Raw genomic sequence first — 19,680 nt, forward strand, 5'->3', positions numbered from 1 at the left:
GAGGCAGAGGCAGCTCCAGCTCCTCTGCTCCTGGCGGTGGTGGAGGCAGAGGCAGCTCCAGCTCCTCTGCTCCTGGCGGTGGTGGAGGCAGAGGCAGCTCCAGCTCCTCTGCTCCTGGCGGTGGTGGAGGCAGAGGCAGCTCCAGCTCCTCTGCTCCTGGCGGTGGTGGAACCAGCAGGTATTCACCCTCTGCTGGTGGAGGTGGGACCAGCAGGTATTCACCCTCTGCTGGTGGAGGTGGGAGGGGCAAGCAGTCCTCCCACTGCGGTGGAGGTGGAACCAGCAGGTATTCACCCTCTGCTGGTGGAGGTGGCGGAGGTAGAGGCGATGGGGCTGATGCTGGCCACTCAGAGGGAGGCTGTGGCGGTGCTGGCTCCCTCTGCTGTGGCGGCTGGGCATGTGCGCGCCGTGCTGCCTTCAACAGCATAGCTAGAGGCTGCTGGGGGACACCAGCATCCTGCCCTTCTCCCCCCCAAAAATTTTCAGGGGGTTGAGCCTGTAACTCCTCCCCTTCTGGCTCTTGGGACGGCACCAGCAGGTATTCACCCTCTGCTGGTGGAGGTGGGACCAGCAGGCATTCTCCCTCTGCTGGCAGCTTGGGTCCTACGGCTGTGGAAGCCCCGACTTCCCTCTTTTTGGGCTGTGGACGCACCGACTCCTCCCTTTTGGGCTGTGGACGCCCCGACTCCTCCCTGTTGGGCTGTGGACGCACTGACTCCTCCCTGTTGGGCTGTGGACGCACCGACTCCTCCCTGTTGGGCTGTGGACGCACCGACTCCTCCCTGTTGGGCTGTGGACGCACCGACTCCTCCCTTTTGGGCTGTGGACGTTCGGGCTCCCCCCACTCAGGCGTAGGACGTTCGGGCTCCTCCCACTCAGGCGTAGGACGTTCGGGCTCCTCCCACTCAGGCGTAGGACGTTCGGGCTCCTCCCACTCAGGCGTAGGACGTTCGGGCTCCTCCCGCTTGGGCTGTGGACGCTCAGGCTCCTCCCATTTGGGCTGTGGACGCTCAGGCTCCTCCCGCTTGGGCTGTGGACGCTCAGGCTCCTCCCCATAACTGCGGAAGGGACAGTGGGCGAACAGGTGATCCTGGTCGCAGAGGAGGCACCCCGGCGATGGCTTGTTACATCGCCGTGGATGCCTGGCCCTTAGGCGGCACTCCTCCTCCCTGTCCTTCACCTCTTTATCTGTCTCTGCCTCCCGCTTGGGCTGTGGAGGCAAAACCAGCAGGCATTCACCCTCTGCTGGTGGAGATGGGGACAGCAGGTACTCCTCTGCTGGTGGTCCTGCTACCTGGGCTGCTGTTCCGTTTATCGTTGCCTCCAGGTAGCTGAGGAGAAACTCCACACCTTCCTCCAAGGTGTTTGGGGTGTGTTCCTGCTGATAGGCCTCCCATCTCTCACTGTCCATCATCCACAGGGCCCGAACGACTATGGGCAGAGCCTGGGCCTCCAGCCAAGCATTCTCCAGGAACCAGTCCCGCCATTTTGTGGCGTCTTCTGCCATTATATATATATTTTTTTTTTAAACAAAACCCCTCCTGGTCTGACGCTTGGAGGCGCGGCTATCCCTCTTCTGACACCACGTGTCACAAAGACGGCCAGAGTGGGTGGCGTCAGACCAGAAAGGAATCCAAACACACAGACAGTGGTTGTGATGAGCTGAGTGCAATGGCTGCACTCAGCGTTTATTAACAAAATAAAAGGTTTCAAACAGCACAAAAACAGGACACGGCACTATAGCCAAAAGAAACATATAAACAAAACGGACTAAACACTTAACAAACGGTGCACGGAGAGACAAACAAACACGGTGAGTACAAACAAAACACTTCTCTTTACTTTTACGATCTTACTGATTTACTCCTTCTCTCTCACCCGTTCTCCACTCTCTGAACACCTAACCCCGACTGAATGAAAATGTGCCTCTATATATACTGTTGTGCTGGGATTCAATTACTAATTAATTATTCACTTGAATCCCAGCACGTGAATTAATTCTGTGCAACCCCGTGCTTACATATTACATTTAACCAGCACGTGAAGTGATTTGTGCCCTCCTCGTGCCTAAATACAAATCTACACTTTTTAAATACACGTGAAACACAGACCCGTTTATATCCCGTGTACCAATGACTATACACCAACATTTACACACGCAACATACAACACATAACACACAAATGCACACAGGGGCGGGGCACTTTGCCACAATATATATATATTTAACTTTGTGGAAGTTGCTCACTGAACATTTGCCATTATGCCAATGCTACACTAGTAAGAGTTAGTTTATAATCTGGGAATGCTGAGGATTGCTCTTTGATGTTCTTCTCTATGATACCGATTTAAATGGGTGTCTGATTATTGATATTTTTTAAACTAGTGATATTTGTAAACACTTATTGCACCTTGAGACTTCGCTTGTGCTTTGCACTTTTGTTTTTATACAAATCTAGTTGGTGTTTTAAAAGATGAATCATTGTTTACTATTTGTGGTACTATGATATTTTGCCATACTATTACATCAACCCATTTGGTGCTTTCTTTACTATTGAATGTTATCAATTGTGTATGATTATCTGATATTGAATACTATCAATAGTGTACAATTACTGTGCCGTGCTAGGTTGTCTTGGTACTATATTGATCTAATCAGTGATCTGAATTGTTACTGTTTGCTTACTTTGCTTGAATTGCATAATATACATTTTGAATTCTTCTATCCTTAGTTTTATTGTATGAGACCGGGTCTAGGGCACTACATAATAATTTATTAAAGCCTCATTGCTGTGATTGGTTGTGAATTACACTGAACTGATTACCTTGAGAGGCTGGTGCTGAAGGTGGGACTGATGGGGTTGTTGTATCTGTAAAAAAAAAAAAAAGTAGAGAAGTTTCAACTTTATTATTCTACTTCATTTTAATTGAAGTGTGTTTCCTGCTCTCACCACAGCACACTGTATCCGCAGAGGAATAAAACAATAATATTTCATGTTTTAACTTTATTGCTGTAATGTATTTTAATAAAGGTATGTATTTTCTGCTGTCACCACCAAATACATGTTTACCATACCAATTTAATTTATATAGTGTCCTTCGTGTGCAAGCATCCCAGGGCGCTTTACAAAAATAAATGACTTGGGCTGAATAGAGAACTCTTTAAATTAATCTGAAGTGAATGAATTTGGTGGCCAGAGCTACTGTAGGATCCAATGGACGGGGCCTCTGAGTCCCTGCTCACAGACTGAGATAAAAACACTGAGCTGAACAAGGACACAGACTGAACAGGATGCAAAGAGTCAGCTTACACCGGTACAGTGCACGATTTACTTGCTCCAGCTGGACTCCAGTACGATGCGCGCATTCCTGTCGGACAACAGAGTAGCAGCTATCCAAGAGCGTCTCTCCTTGTTTCAACAGGGATCGCAGGTCACTCTCGTATTGTCCCAGAAACTACTGGGTCTGATGGCTGCAGCCACATCAGCCATTCAGCTGGGTCTACTTCGCATGCGGCCGCTACAAGCGTGGCTCAATGCATTCCACCTCCATCCCAAGCGTGACAGACAACCACCAAGTGTTGACGACAGACATATATCTGATATAGAGAGCTCAGAATACCTGCCCAATGGGCATGGATATCCCATAGTCATGTTCGTGGTCGTCTTCTCTTTCAGGGAACCAGGGTTACTATAGGTAACCTAACGTTATGGAATTATTTGTATTTCCCCCAAACATTTTTCAGCTAAAGCTAACTGAATTAACCAACATAACAATTTACCTATAGAAACTGTAACTGTACAAATGTACTGTACGCAAACCAAAAAATAAAGATTACCAAAATTAACTATTACACATTAAAGAAAAAAAAAACATGGTGTCCCAGGAAATAAGTTGATCGGGAAATAAGTTGATCAAGGTCTAGAATTTAAAGGGGAAGTTCCATTGTTTCTAATGTAAACAAGCCTAGGCTAGGAAATAAGTAGATCGAGCCAGGAAATAAGTTGATCGGATATATTAATGAACAATAAATAATTTTAAATTAATGTTGTAAGTATAATTTATATCAATTAGTAGATCAAATTTATTCGGCAGTATGCTGCTAGATAAGATGATGTGAATATTGCTTTAGATTCTATATATTAGCCTAACAAAAATGCATAATTTAAAATGACTTTTGTATGTACAATTTACATTAACATGTAGATCGGATATATTCGACAGTATTACGCTAGATAATGGAATGTGAATATCGCTGTAATATATATTAGCAGCAAATAAATAATTTAAAATGAATTGTATGATTGTACATTTCTGATTGTGTATTTCTGTTTGTGTAACAAACGTTAACTAGCAAAATGTGTTACGCATTGACCTTATTTTGCATTTCTGGATGTGTTTTTGTTTTGGGAAGCACTACAGTATGGACAGCAGGTATGCGAGCGATTGTCCAAAAGTTAAAGCATGAGTTTCAATCATGGAAAAAATGAAGCTCCATGCTGCGATTACTAACTAGGCCACGGGACACATCAATCACACGATGTACTTGAAAAACGTTGCTTATACAGTATTATTATTTTATATTTGTTCTTTCATTTATTTTTACATACAGTACTTTGTATAAATAGGACAGAAAACGAACAGGAGACTTGTTATCATAGTGCATGTATTTCAATTACTAGTGTGGGAAGAAACAATACATTAATTAATTAAAAACTAAAGAGTTAACGTCTTTGCTAAACCATGGTAAATACCTGTAGTTCAATATCAACCAAGATTTTGTGTTCTGAGAGAGATCATACAGTATATGTAGGCTACTGTATATCAGCATCATTTTAAAATGGTAAATCCCTGTAGTGCAACAACCAATAAGACATATAACGACAAAGAGATAAAGTATATTGAATTAAAGTGAATTATCACGATTTAAAATCATGTAGATATACACATATATACGGTATCTCTCTTCATCATTATATATGTCTTTTTTTATATATCTCTATTCCTCATTATAAATTCCTGTAGTGAAACAACCATGTAAGACATAACGAGCAATCATATCTACCATGGCATACGTTTTTCATTTCTGTATTTGTCCTATCAAGAGGATTTGACAGGGTCCTTTTTTTTTTTTACATAGTACAAATCTTATCCCTTAGTAATACTATATATTACTGCAAGGAATACAATTGTCACATTTACGAAGAATATGGCATTTATGTTAATGTAGTGTGTGCAAACAACATGAGAGATTTTTTTTTAATTCCCAACCTGACCACACGACACAATTCCTTTCTAAGTGAAACTTTCGTCTGGCTATTTGTGGTTATTTTTCTTCACCCTATCCCAATTTAAAAACCACAACCCTAAACCTAGAACCATTTTTTAAATAAACATAAGACATGCAGACAAATCAAGGTACTGTATATACTATTCTTTTTTTTTTAACTGGCAGTGGTTTTGCCACGTCTAAACTGCAGTAAAGTTACAGCTATACTAATATTAAAATGTAAAAATACGACATTGTCATACTAATATGACGGATGCAGCATGTCATCAGATTATATTACTGAAACATTTTAATTTTGATTAAGGATTGACAACATTTTGATGTGTAAAATAATTTAATATATAAATAAATATCTCTGCGATCACACATAAACTACATCTGATTGACAACGATGTTATAGAAACATAAAAAGACAGGGGTTTAAAACATTTTACTGTATAAAGAGTCGTCGATCACACATTTTAAAATTCATACAAAAAGACAGTGGCACGAACACGCACCAACATACAGTTCAGTGAATAAAACGACCAGATAAAAATAAAAGCCATGCAGTAAACCTCCCCTTTAATCAAACTGTAGCCCCGCCTTACTTTTGTCTACTTTTGCCTTACTGCGCTTGCGCGATCAACTTATTTCCCGGTCAACTTATGTTCTACGACTACGGTACTAGATCCAGAAACGCACACACACGAGTACAGCAAATTGGAATCTATGGCTAACGGATAACCATCTTTCAAGCATACTACATGTTTTGAATATGTTATCTTGTTTAATAAAACTTTTTTTTTTTTTAATTAACAAAACATTTGTTTAATTAATATTAGAACAAATGCTACTTGTTATTAACATACTAAAGTGTAACTCCTGTACATACTGATAGAAGCTGTCTATTTTGGGGTTCACCTTTTCGTTGTACGTTGTGTTTGTACATTGTAATGAAAAAACGCTGGCACTGTCTGAAAATTAGCCTTTCCTCCACAGTTCCCTTTAAGTGCATCTGCACGTGATTGGATTGTGATGTTGCACATAATATCAACAGTAAACCTGAGGCAGAATCACATTCTGTTTAGTTAGCTAAATAGGAAATAGCTCTAACACTTTTAGTCAAATACAGAATGACATTCATATTTAGTGTTGTTTAGACACATTTATATTAGCACTATTACACACGTTTAGAAGAAAAAATATATAGTCTACTAACAACAAAACACATTGCCGAAATAAAACTAATAGGCTAAATGTATTAAATGTAGCTGGTTTTATTTATTTAAGCAGTGATTAGAAAACATGGTATATGTAGCCTATGTATTAGTATTAAACTGTTTATTGATATGATGGTCTTCGAGGAGAGTGTTTTCGGCGTACATCGCTATAGTGTTCTGGTCCTGAAAGGGAGTGTTTTGACCACGAATTCAAAGCGTTTTGCCGGAGGTAAACCTTTGTTATTTGTTTGTATACATTTTTCTTAAAGTAATTTTGGTGCAAGCACAGGAAATCACTGTCTTATCTAAAACTAACACACCCAGCCTTATTCATTGAACTTAAGGAATGTTTTTAAAGAGTTCTGTTAGTTTAAGCAGTGCTTTGAGAAAATGGGAATACATTGATAAAAAAAAAAAAAATGTTTTAAGAGTTTATCATGAACTGCAAACCTGATTTAATGAATGTAAATGGGTTATACCCTGTGCTGCTCAAATGTTACTGTCAGCTCTTGAACAAGAACAAGAACATAGATTAAACAGGGCTCCTTACCATCATAACAGAAGAAGGGGTGTGCTGTGCTGCATTGATCATTGTTTAATGTAAGCTTATTACTTTTGTTTTGAATCGTCACACATTTCTCTTTGCCTCCATGATTGTCAGGTTGATTTACTGACCAGTTCTGAAGTGTGTAATTATCCCCCCCATCCGACCACTTCCAGGGGTTATTGAACAGACCAATCCAGACAGGATTTCCATTTGCTTTCTCCTTTATTTTGTTATTTTCATCCTCATTCTTTACACTGACTAGATCAGTGTGGTGTTCTCTACAGTACTGCTGAGCTTCATACCAGGTTTTCAGTTGATCAATCAGGATATATCTCTCGCTGGTTTCTGAAAAGGTATCAAACAGAAGATCAATTGAGCTGTCGTTACTGAGGTGTCTTGGCTCTCCTGCTGTTACAGTTATTAGTATTAGCTAATAAAAAAAAAAATACTGTTTTCTTTTTTTCTTTAAGAAAATGTATGTATTGAAACAGTTTCTTTTTCTAATCAATTTAGAGTGAAAAGTGGAGCTAAACAAGTGGGTGTTGCACAGGATTTGAAAGCTGGCGAGTCACATGATGTGCATCTGTCTGTATGCTGCGTTACTCTATTTACACAAGTAAGTCATTAATTCTATTAAAAAGTAACATGACCTTTAAAACATGTGCATTATTATATATATATATATATATATATATATATATATATATATATATATATATATATATATATATATATAGTTCAGCTTAATCAAAAAAACAAAGTTAAGTTGAAATAATGTGTGTAATGATATGTGTTAGTTAAATGGGTGTTCTTGTTATTCATTTATATGTGCAGTACTAAATTGCATCACTAGAGGGAGCAGGTAGCAAACAAAGAACCTCCGGAGAAGCCTGAGAGACGCTATCCAGTAAGAATTCAGAAAGCCCGTAACAGAATTGATTTATACTGAGTGACTGTACAGACGGAGCAGAATAATCCCAGTACAGCCACTAGTACCAGGGTAGTCCACCCCTGAACATATTTAAATACTGGTAAAGTAGAGGAGATGCAATGATATGTGTTAGTTAAATTGGTGTTGTTGTTATTCATGTGCAGTACTAGATTGTGTCACTACTCAGAGCATGGAGCTAATTGAAGTTCTTCTTGTTCTAAGGGATATTGAATCAACGCTGTTGGTCATGGCTGCCTGTGTGTGCATCTGTAAATAATACAATGTACAGTGGTTATTATTTCAAAGTCTTGAGAATGTCTGACCTACACCTTAACATGAACAATGCTTTTCTCAGACAAACACTTACTGTATTCTTCAGAGCCCTTTTCAGAGTGCAGTTTATGATATTAGTTTATTGTAAGAAGGAACCTAGTGATATGCTGTCCTGTACATACATGCACCTTTTACACAGGATATGTACTAAACATCCCTGGAAGCCTGTTTTACTAGTTTGGGGTCTATACACCGCATCACAGAGAGCATAACAGAAAAGAAAATACCTTTACTACTGTTATAACACATGAAATGTTTTGTATCATGACAGACAGAATCGGTCCAATCTCTATCTTTACTGACTGTAGCACAGAAGAGTTTGGCACGTCTCATGTTGTAGGTGACTTCATCTCCATTGGACCACTGCCAGTTCTCACTGACATCACGATACATCCCGATCCAGGCATTGGTACTAATATTTAAATTATCTAATTGCTTTGCTTCCTCTTGGCTGTGGACAGTGGCCAGGTCTGTGTATTTATCTCTACAGTATGTCTGAGCTGAAGACCAGTTCATAGCAGTTGCCACAAAGTGGTATATAGTGCAGGAGGCGTCTGTACAGGATTCTGAAAAACAAAAAAAATGATATATCATTGATTACAAATCACAAATAAGCCCATTCCATGCATATATAATGTTCTTTGGATTGTCAAGACTAACATTATGAGGTGTAGTTTATGAATAATGATCTAATAAAGGGTTGGGACAAAGATTTGATTTCCATATTCAGCCAACTGATTCCCAAATGTTTGTGGAAGTCTTGTGTCTCATATCCCATTTGAGATGATAAATGTGTGATGAATGTATCAGGGACCTCGACATTGACCTCTGACCCTTTGACCAAATATTGCTGCTGTTTATTTAGGGCAACAGATTTTCTGAGAGAAATAAAACTTGCAAGAAACAACTTAGTTGCAGGAAGAAGCTTTTAAATAATTCTTAGCAGCAAATTGCTAGTTTTATTCCCATTTCCCCCCTTGGCACTTGCTTTAAAATGGGACCCATTGTCATCTCATTTGCAACACAGCTGTATTTTATGATGAAACAGTTGTTCATTAATGAATTTCCATGAATAAATGAACCCTCATTACCTGAATTCACAGATCACATAAATGCCCCCTCAAAAACCATTCACCTTCAATATATAAATGTATTTGTTTTAATAAGCAAAGAATGACCATTCATAAATTACAAAAAAAAAAAAAAAATCCCCCAATGTTGTTTTATATGATGACATACTTTGTAAATGTCACAGATGGGGTGAAAAAACTGAGGGATCCTTACCATTATAGCAAAAGAAGGGAGAGGGGAAATGGCATCCAGCATCATTCCATTTACCTCTTTCTTTCTCCGCTTTACCATACATCTCCACACAGATATTATTGCCTACACTGTTTGGTTCCCCTTTGTCCCAGTTGCGAAAAGAGGAATACTCCCCTTTGTGTGACCACTTCCAGGGATTATTGAACAGACCTATCCAGACAGGTTTTCCATTTGCTTTCTCCTTTATTTTCTTATCTTCATCATTATTCTTTATACTGACGAGGTCGGTGTAGTTTTTTCTACAGTACTGCTGAGCTTCATACCAGGTTTTCGGTTGATCAATCAAGATATAACTCTCTCTGGTGTCTGAAAAAGGTAACAGACAGCAGATCAAATAGGCTGTGTCACTGTCGTTCTTTATAGTGACAAGGATAGATCTCTGTCAGTAGTCACTGGTTTCTGTAAAGGAAACACAAATCTAAAAAGAAGTGTGCTCTTAAGAATAGTCTGACCCAAAAATAGGGATCTTGCTGGTGTACCCCAAAGTAACCATGCCTTTTGCATTGTTGTATATAGTTATTTGATAAGCAAAATAGAAAATCACTTTAACCACTGACAAAACACAGAAAATAAATAAATAATAGAACACACTGTTCTGTATTTATTCTTTCTAGTCTGTTAACATTAAAAAGCCAGTAGCTTCCAATGTCATTTTTAGGGTGTATGCAATGGGTTCTGTTGCTCCAGTATGGAGTTATTATCACATTTCTCTAAATCTGTTTTTAACATGCTTTGAGCTTGTTCGGAAAATGTCAAGTTCCAGGACTGAGTAGCCTTCCTCATTCAATTCAAAATACAATGCTCCCCCTTTATAACGCTCGAGTCTGGAGCCATAGTTCTAAGACCGTGCCTTTTGTGGTCCACCTTCTAACGAGAATGAAAGTGCTGGTGGAATGGAAGCCGTGATCATACCACATTATAACTTCTTCCACAGTATAAAGAGATGCCTTATAAAGGGAGCACTGTATGTGACAATGTGACCTTTCAAATCACCACTGTGCGCTCTGTTTTTTGTACAGTATTCAATACATAATGCTAAAGGAGACTATAAACACAGGAACAATTTACGGAAATATTGTTTTTAAATCCATTTTTAAGAATGCTATGTTAAAATGAATACATCGTAAAATAAAGTCATAACTGATATATTTTTCTGAATGCAAGTTTATTTGTACAATAAGTGCCTAACCCCCCTCCCCTTTTTAGGTATTTGCATTCCTAAAATAAGTGTTAAAAAAGAAAATTGAGGAACACACTGTTTCTAGCATGAATAAAAAACAGAACTCAAATGTTACCTTACCATTGTAGCATATGAAAGAAAATTTAATATTATTACAGTCTGAGTCCACCCACTCTCCTTTTGAATCAACACTAGTACAGCTGAGACTGGATGTCCAGTTGTAGTAGCTCACATTGTCTCCATTGGACCACTGCCAGTTCTCTTTGTCATAATACAGGCCGATCCAGACATCATTTAAACCAGCTGAAATATTTAAGACTTTCTCGGTTTCTTCCTGGCTTTCAATGGTGGCCAGGTCTGTGTGCTTCTCTCGACAGTAGCTCTGAGCATCAAACCAGCTCTTTTTATCTTCCACAAAGTGGTATTTTCTGAAGTGGCCGGAGGCAACTGCACATATTCCTGAAAAAAAAGGTATATTGGGCCTGTGAGAGGTTGGCTTGGCAGTGGGTGTACAGAGAAAACGAAATGCTTTGACACAAGCACTTTTATTAAACCGCTTAGAAAAGAAACACTGCACCTAATACCCGACTGGGTGAACAAATAACTGTCAGGATGTCTGTCTCCTATCATAAAACACAGGTTCAGAGGATTCTAATGGATTAGCACAGCTCATTACTCTCCAAAACAAAGACTCCGCAAAGTCTTCTCTTTATATACAGCTGAGAAAAAAAGGACAAATAGATAACCCCTATATCCCCAGAATCTGATCTTCTCAATAACCCAAGTGAATAGCTCCAAGTTTAATGACAATTGGATAACTGATTCTCCAGATTTAAAAAAAAAAAACCGGAAATATTTCATACATATGAGAGGGCGTCAGGGGGTAATTAATAAGGCAATCAAGCACTTTATTAAGTTATACTGCGTGTTGAAGGGTGGTTAATTAACTGACACAGAAGACAGAAATCTGTAGTGCTAAACACCACTTGGGTGCACGATGTATTATTATCCACAAGGTGGCACTGCTATCCTGTTATTACCAGCAATGGTATAAGCCTTCACAGAATACCTTGGCTACACTCGCAGGTGCACGAAACAATAATCAAAACAGAAGGCACAATGAAAAAGAGAAAATATAACACAATTAACAAAACTATAAAATAAAGGTGCTGCACTCTACAGCGTTTCTCAGACCGTCGCTACCCGCACGGCCCGAGACTCCGACTTACACTCCACAGTTCCATCAACTGCGTAGGTTTATAATATACTTCCGGGGGTCTGCCCAAGGTTTCCCCGCTACTGCTATTTTTCTTTTTTTATCTCGTTTTTGTTTTGCTTGATGTGGATGCGCTGTTCTCCGTCTGGCTGCAAAGCTTCCGCTGGCTCGTTTACGCCCTCTAGGAGCAGATCTGAGGGAACAACAGAGTGTTATTTTATAATAACACTCTGTTGTTCCCTCTTCCCTTCTTCTCCATGTCACTGCCATGACTGACAAGCGGATCTTCCAAGGCTGCTCCCCTCTTCCTGCAGCACTATGCATGCGTCAGACAGTCAGCACAGATTTCCCCTGTTACACTGCGTTTCTGTTTGCTTGAGCTCTAGCGGTCACAAAATATTTCTGGTCCTCAACAACATGCTCTATTTGTGCTGTAGGATATTCATAGATTGAAAGCATGAACATATTGCTTTTCTTTTTAATGCTGTTTTAACCACACTTTATGTTAAGGGTTCGCTAGCTCAACATAAAAGATCTTCAGGGTTACTGTTTTTATTTTAAACCATGATGCATACAAAACCGACAGCCGGGTCTTCCTTCTATATGCAAAATGAATTACAGAACAGGGTAATAGGGGCTCCTGCTTATTCTAGTAATCTCTGTATTGTTGTATTCAATGACAGTGCATCCTAGCGAGGCTCAGTGGAATGGTGCTCAGCCCCAAATCCGCAACAACTGCAGTGGTGTTCACGGGGCGGAGCTATGCCACCTGATAGTGTTTACTGACAGAGTTAGTAAACATATACACATGGAGAGAGGGGCTCCGCCTCTTCAAGGCCCAACATTTACTTGATCGATAGACACGATAAACAGGAGGGGGGCCACCGTCTTTGAGGTGACCCGACATACCAAGAGGGGCATCGTCTCTGAGGTTACCCGACATACGAAGAGGCTCGTGAACCGGAAAGAAAACATAGTTAGTATTTGTTAAAACATATAATGCGTGGTGTTCCGCCTCTTCAAAGCCCAACATAATAGAAGGGGGGTTCCGTCGCTGAGGAGACCCGACAAACAGGAGAGGGGCCACCATCTTTGAGGAGACCCGACAAACACGAGGGATGCCACCGCTTGGGGACCCTCACATAGAGGCATCAGACCTGAAAGAAGAATCCCAAAAGAAACATACATGCAGATGGAAGGGTTTGGCCGGAGGTCCCCTCTGACTCATGGAGAACCCTCCTCTATGAGGTAAATGAAGCAGAGTTTAACAAAGGGTTGGAGAAAGTGGAATCACTAACCCCCCAAAAGATGGACCCCCGGCTCCCCGCTGACGCAACGTGAAGAAGAAAAAAGAGAGAACCGCCAATGCATAAGAAAGAAGAAAAGAGAAAACATTTAGACGAAAGAAAACAAACACTTAATGTGACAAAGGGGTTAGTAGACTGTACCCTAATGACTATGTGAAGACCCTCTGCACAGTGGAAAGAAAAAAAACCCTTTCTTTTAATTTTATTTCTTAGGGGGAAATCTTTGGTGGCCCAGGCAGAAAGGTCGTCCCCACTCCGGACATACTAGCAATGGACTGATGTGCGGAGGATATTTCAGATGATGAAGAACGAATATAAGTTTCAACTGCTGATGAAGTCCAGCGCCCCATATTTTTAATTAAATGCTGGTTAACCCTTTGCGGTCCATTGTCGGACTGGGTCCGACATTGCAATTATTCCTCACAGATCCTTTGTCGGACTGGGTCCGACATCATTATAGCAACGCAATAAACGGGTGTCTAGTCGTTTTTTCTCCGGAAAAAGCCGAGAAAACCATTCAATTGCCGAGTGGGAGCGACAGGAGCTGAGACAAGTTGAAAAAATATATATATATATATCTCATGAATAGTCATACATGGTATCAGGTATCAGATAACGGGGGTGGTCGTAAGTAAACAAGTTGGCTGACTGAATCAGCGCACAGAAAACACGGACATTTGCAGAGCTTTTTTGAGATGTTATAGTAATAAAATAATGACTTGGATCGCATTATTGAGGAGTTTGGTGATAAAACGAGTGATCCGGAGATGATCGATCGGTATGTACGACTATTATTATTATTATTATTATTATTTATTTCTTACATAGGTGAACGCTATAGCAAACGAAAGGGTGGGGCGGGGCTACAGATGCCTAGTGAGTGCTTTGTTGATATGCAGGGCCATTTAAACCCGTTTGACTGTGAAAGAAAATACTTTTAAACAGCGCGTCTAAAATTAACTGCACATGTGAAAATTAATTAGACCTGGCGTGCCTGACGCGCAATTAATAAATGGACCGCAAAGGGTTAATGTTGGCTTTTGCAGCTGAAGTAGCTGCCCCTATTCTAAATGATTGAGGAGTGTAGAATTGCAAAGGAAGACCTGCTCTGGACACCACAGTGGAAAGGTGTGTGAAAACCAATGCATTGATACAATGGACCGGCTTGAATTGATAAACAAAGGGTCAGAGGATGAAATGGCCTTGCGTTCTGCAATGTACTTCAACATGGAAGTGAAGGGACACAGAGAGTTGATCTTAGAAAGCTGAATACATTGTCCTTGCCGCAGTTGATCTGTTTTTGAAATGCAAAGAAATAAGATGAAATGAGAATCTGGGATGAGCTTGAGGTCACTGCAGCGGATACCGAGGGTAGGAAAGCTGGCAATAGAAGGAACTGTATATTCAGAACATCTCAAAAACCCCAAAAATGCAGATAGACATATGACTTCCATAGTTAAATCATCAAATGGAGAAAAACAGCCATGGCGGAGAATTGAAATCAAGTTACTGAGAATGTCTATAGAAATAGGCAGGCGAGCAGAAGAAGGAGCCGGAGAGCACTTGGAAATTCCTCATAAAAGGAGACGAACCGCTGGAATTGATAATAGAGTTGGGGAATTGATGGACATCAAGCGAAATTGATGCTGAATTCCTGACAAATATAGTCTGATTGTAGCTGGTGCCAGATGTAGAGAGTCCTTTGCATGCACTATGAACGCCATGATCCAGTCCTGGTTGAATGGAGTAAGATTAATCCTGCTTTGTAAACAGAAAGTTACATAACATGCCCAACCTGTAGAGTATGAGGATCTGGTAGATGGGGCAAGTGCTGATGCCATGTAATCTTGAGCTGAATTAAGAAGTTTATTAATAGTTGGATTTAGTTGAAATTCAGCTGATTGAACTGTGGCGTTGCTGCTGGATATTGCAGAGCTGTGGGCAGCAAACTGTGAAATTTGGAAATCTTCGAGAATGTTACGTCTGATTTGTAGAGCTATAGTGTGATGTCTAGCTGCAGTTGGAGAGGAGGATCTGTATGTAGATGCAGTAGCGAGGTTGTATTTTGGAGGATCTGCTTCGCTGGCTGAAATTAGGGCTAGAATTAATGACAGCGCTGTAGATTGTTTTCCCTGATCCATAATAGACACCCTTTTTTCTAGATCCAACAGTTGAGAACTGACTGAAGATAGAGTATCGGCAAAAGGCTGCATAAATGATTTTATCTCGTTAAATATTTGCGAATGTTGGATTTCAATGGCTGGCTGCTGGTTATCGGTGCTAGCTGTGGGGGTGATTTGATCCGGAATAGACTGCCTGCTGTCTGTTTTAGGATGCTGAATGGCTGGGCGCGGCTGATTATGTTTTTTTTTTGGAGGAAAGACTGGTTCTGCTGAGACTGAATTGCAATAGAGAATAAAAAGAGACTCTCTATCACTCCCTGCCGGAATCGCATTACCGTTTTTAAGGAGGGTTTTTATCAATTTATTCATGGGCCAGTCCTTCCAAAACAATCGATCCAGAGGGGCGCCCTGAGGCCAAAGTCTCTTGGATCGGTGCAGATTCGATGTTTGGGTGGCAGGAACGGTAGGCAACATTTGAACTGGAACCTGGTCGAGAGCCTGATCAGGAGCCTGATCAGATGTAACTGAAATACCAGAAGTGGAGAAAAAACGGAGACTGGATGGACCCTGGATTGAAGCTGGAGGAGAATGATCTGGTAATGACAGAAAATCTTGGGAATCCTCTGAATCCGATGACAACTGCTGTAAGTACTCCATTATTGAGGTATACAAAAGTTGATGGGTCTTGAAATCTGGGTTTACCGTTGTCTGCCTTTTCATTTAATCACCACATCACACCTGCACCTGTACACTGCAAGCCACTTTGCCACAGGTATGCATACCACATTCTGACAATGTACCACTTTCTGGCCCTACACCGGCAAGCATTTAGTAGAGGGGCAGAGTTAGCGATCTGCTCTCGTGTGTGTAAGTCCAAAGAGAGTGACTTCCCTTTCACTTGCTGCTCTATCCTCTCAAGACGTTCTCAAAGGGAAGGAATTGCTGGAATGCCTCAGCAAAGACTGGACAATAGTGTGTGCTTTTACTGACAAGAGTTACATCCAGTCATAGTAAATAATAAACTGCGTTATACCGTTTGTGCAAAGGTCTATACAGAGGTCTATACAATCGCCAAATTGAATTTACAGACAATAAGAATGTTCACTTTACCAGTTTAAAACGTGAAACTTAATATATTTAGTTCAGAGCTTTCTTTTCATTGGCTTTTTAGATTTTCTTTTTTGTAATGTATTTTACCAGTCCTAGATCTGTGATGTAAGATAGACATGTGTTTGTAACTCAATAATCATAACAACCGTTGTATATACAATAACTAAACTTGACAAACTGAAATGATTTAGGAGGGATGTATATATATATATATATATATATATATATATATATATATATATATATATATATATATATATATATATATACATACATATATACACACACACACACATATATATATATATATATATATATATATATATATATATATATATATATATATATGCAGTGATGATAGTGATTTTTTGAATAAAACAAATGACATGTGTGCATTTTTCAGAAACTGTGGTTTTCCAGACTGTGGCAGTCTGGCTCGCAGTGGTGAGGTGGATGACGTCACGGACCAGGAAGTAACTGACACCAAAACAGTGGATGGGCGGGTGAAGCTGAATGCTATTGCACTCAGCGTATTTAATAAACAAACAAATGATTTAACAAAACACCAAACAAAAGGGCATGAGGGCCAAACGAATAAACAAACAAACAAGTAAGTGTCGTGCTGGATACTCCAGCACGTTTTAGCAATTGTTTTTAACTTTCCTTCTTTCTCTCCACTCCCCATACTCTCCTCTCTACACCCAACCACGAGTGCAGAGAGCTGCAGGTTTATATACTCTGGCCGAGGGATTAACTAGTTGGTAATTATCTTATTATCCCTCGGCCAGAGTCTGCACGCGTTTGGTAAGGATGCATGACTGTCAGCTAGTTAAATAATCAGTAGCTGATCAGCCATGCATCCTCACGGGGTTTTTAAATATAATAATAAAAGACGCAGCGCTTTTACCCGCGCCGCAAACAAAAATACAAATAATAATACATAGGGGCGGGACACTCCGCCACACAGACACTATGCTTAGAGAAGCTCAGTTAAGAGTATCGACAATAAACAGAAAGGATGCCTTGAACAAAACCAAAACACAGAATACCAACAACCGTATTCCCCTTGTTCTTACATATCATCCTATGACCAAAAAAGTGCAACACATCATACAAAGACATTTTAGCATTCTTTAAGATGATCCTTCTACAGCTCCTATTTTCAATAACTCTCCTCTAATGTCATACAGAAGAGACAAAAATCTAAGAGAGCATCTGGTCCACAGTAACATTCGACCCAATCTGGACAGTCTTAAGGGCACGTTTCCATGCAATAGGTCACGCTGTGCAACTTGTAAATACATTCACAGCAACACAGTAGTTAAGGGAGCAAAATCCTCATTTACTATCCATGACACTTTTACTTGCATTAGTAAAGGAATATTATATTGCATTGGCTGCATTAAATGTAACAAGCTAAATATTGGTGAAACAAAACGACGCTTGGCTGATCGCTTCGTGGAACATCTGAGAAGTATACGAATTAACACCTCTACCTTTCCTGTCACCAGACATTTTAACAGAAATGACCACACTATAGAAGATATCACAATTTGTGGGATGGTTCAATGCTATGGAACTAATGCTGTCAGGAAACAAAAGGAATGTGAACTTATTTTCAGACTAGGCACTTTGGAGCCATTTGGAATGAACATTCTATTCTGAGGTCATCATCATCATCATCATCATCATCATCATCATCATCATCAACATTCTGGAATTTTGTTTAAAAGACTACTTGTTTTTTTGTTTTTTTATCAACTTCTTAAAGCACTGTTTTTTTGTATTCAGCCGATGAAGGACTTGTAGTCCAAAACGTCCTGATAATTGATTTGATATATATATATATATATATATATATATATATATATATATATATATATATATATATATATATACTTGGGTACATTGCATTGTGTCTTGGGGTGTGTAATGAGTGCTGCTACCTGTAGGGGGAGTAGAAGCCTTTGAATGTACATTACGTACTATAGAGCAGGGGTGTCAAACTCCAGACCTCGAGGGAGGCAGGGTTTTCTGGTTTTCATTCCAACTTAAGCTCTCAATTAACATAATTGATCTAACTATTGTTCAATTAGATATATTTAATATTTGTCAAGGTATTTAACAGTAGATGATTTAAAAAAAAAAAAAAGTACTTGACTCAAGGTACACCACCTATGAAACAGTTTGAGACCTGGACAGAAGTGTTACATTTGTCCAATTCATCATATAATTAGACTAATTAAGTAACTGAGTTACTTAATCTCGGATGGAACAAAAGCCAGAGCTGAGTTTGGCACCCCTGCTGTAGAGGTTTTGGTCTCGTCAGAACATGTAGAGCTGTGATTGGCAGCCTAGGGCTGATCCAACTACAAGCGGTTGTGTGTGTCACAGGGCAGTGGCTGCGTGACACAGCAAACACAAGAGAGCACCTTAACCTCTGTGCAAAATAGCCAGGCTCATCAGCATTTGGGGTTATGACGACTTTCTTACTAAATATGTTTGTATCCCTGTGTAATTCTTCAAATATGTAAATGTTTTCATCTTAAAACACAGTTAAAAATTTAATCCAAATTAAATTGTAATGCATGCTAGTGGGGGAATGAGAACATTGAAATGAATACTCCTCTGTACATGTTAGTCACTATGGCATTTGACAGAGCTACAGGCATTTTCTCTACACCCCAGTTATCAGGGATATGCATCTGTGCAGGGACTAATACAAACCTACCTGCAAGCAACAGCATCAGGAGCACCAGCTTCTCCATGATAGCCACACCAGAAACTGAAACAAAGAGAAATGAATCTTTTTAATACAGGTTGAAATTCAAGTGAGTATTGGGTGGGCTTGTATTATTATTATTATTATTATTATTATTATTATTATTATTATTATTATTATTATTATTCAGACTTTTTCAACCACTGAAAAAAATGTGAAGAGATCTAGATTATATCTAGTGCTGTCCAATTATAATTTCTGTTGTAATAAAATGTTTTCATATAAAAGTGACAACGTGTCAGAGATTGGTATTGCAACGCAGGTGTTGCAATATTCAGTATGTATATATATATATATATATATATATATATATATATATATATATATATATATATA

The 19,680-nt window shown here is 39.7% G+C and overlaps 1 protein-coding gene across 1 annotated transcript in view; it reads right to left on the reverse strand.

Annotated features, from left to right (window-relative positions):
- Nucleotides 1-19,680, reverse strand: part of LOC117419283 (macrophage mannose receptor 1-like) — a 36,842-nt gene that overhangs the window by 13,788 nt on the left and 3,374 nt on the right. Inside the window, exons 2-6 of the mRNA XM_059010623.1 lie at nucleotides 19,294-19,347; nucleotides 10,927-11,265; nucleotides 9,588-9,932; nucleotides 8,531-8,869; nucleotides 7,043-7,384 (exon numbers count right to left, since the gene is read on the reverse strand). Of these exons, the coding sequence (XP_058866606.1) occupies nucleotides 7,043-7,384; nucleotides 8,531-8,869; nucleotides 9,588-9,932; nucleotides 10,927-11,265; nucleotides 19,294-19,330 (1,402 nt within the window). The 5' untranslated portion in view covers nucleotides 19,331-19,347. The remainder of the gene's footprint in view (nucleotides 1-7,042; nucleotides 7,385-8,530; nucleotides 8,870-9,587; nucleotides 9,933-10,926; nucleotides 11,266-19,293; nucleotides 19,348-19,680) is intronic.

Source organism: Acipenser ruthenus, chromosome 41 (assembly GCF_902713425.1).
Source record: "Acipenser ruthenus chromosome 41, fAciRut3.2 maternal haplotype, whole genome shotgun sequence".
NCBI lineage: Eukaryota > Metazoa > Chordata > Actinopteri > Acipenseriformes > Acipenseridae > Acipenser > Acipenser ruthenus.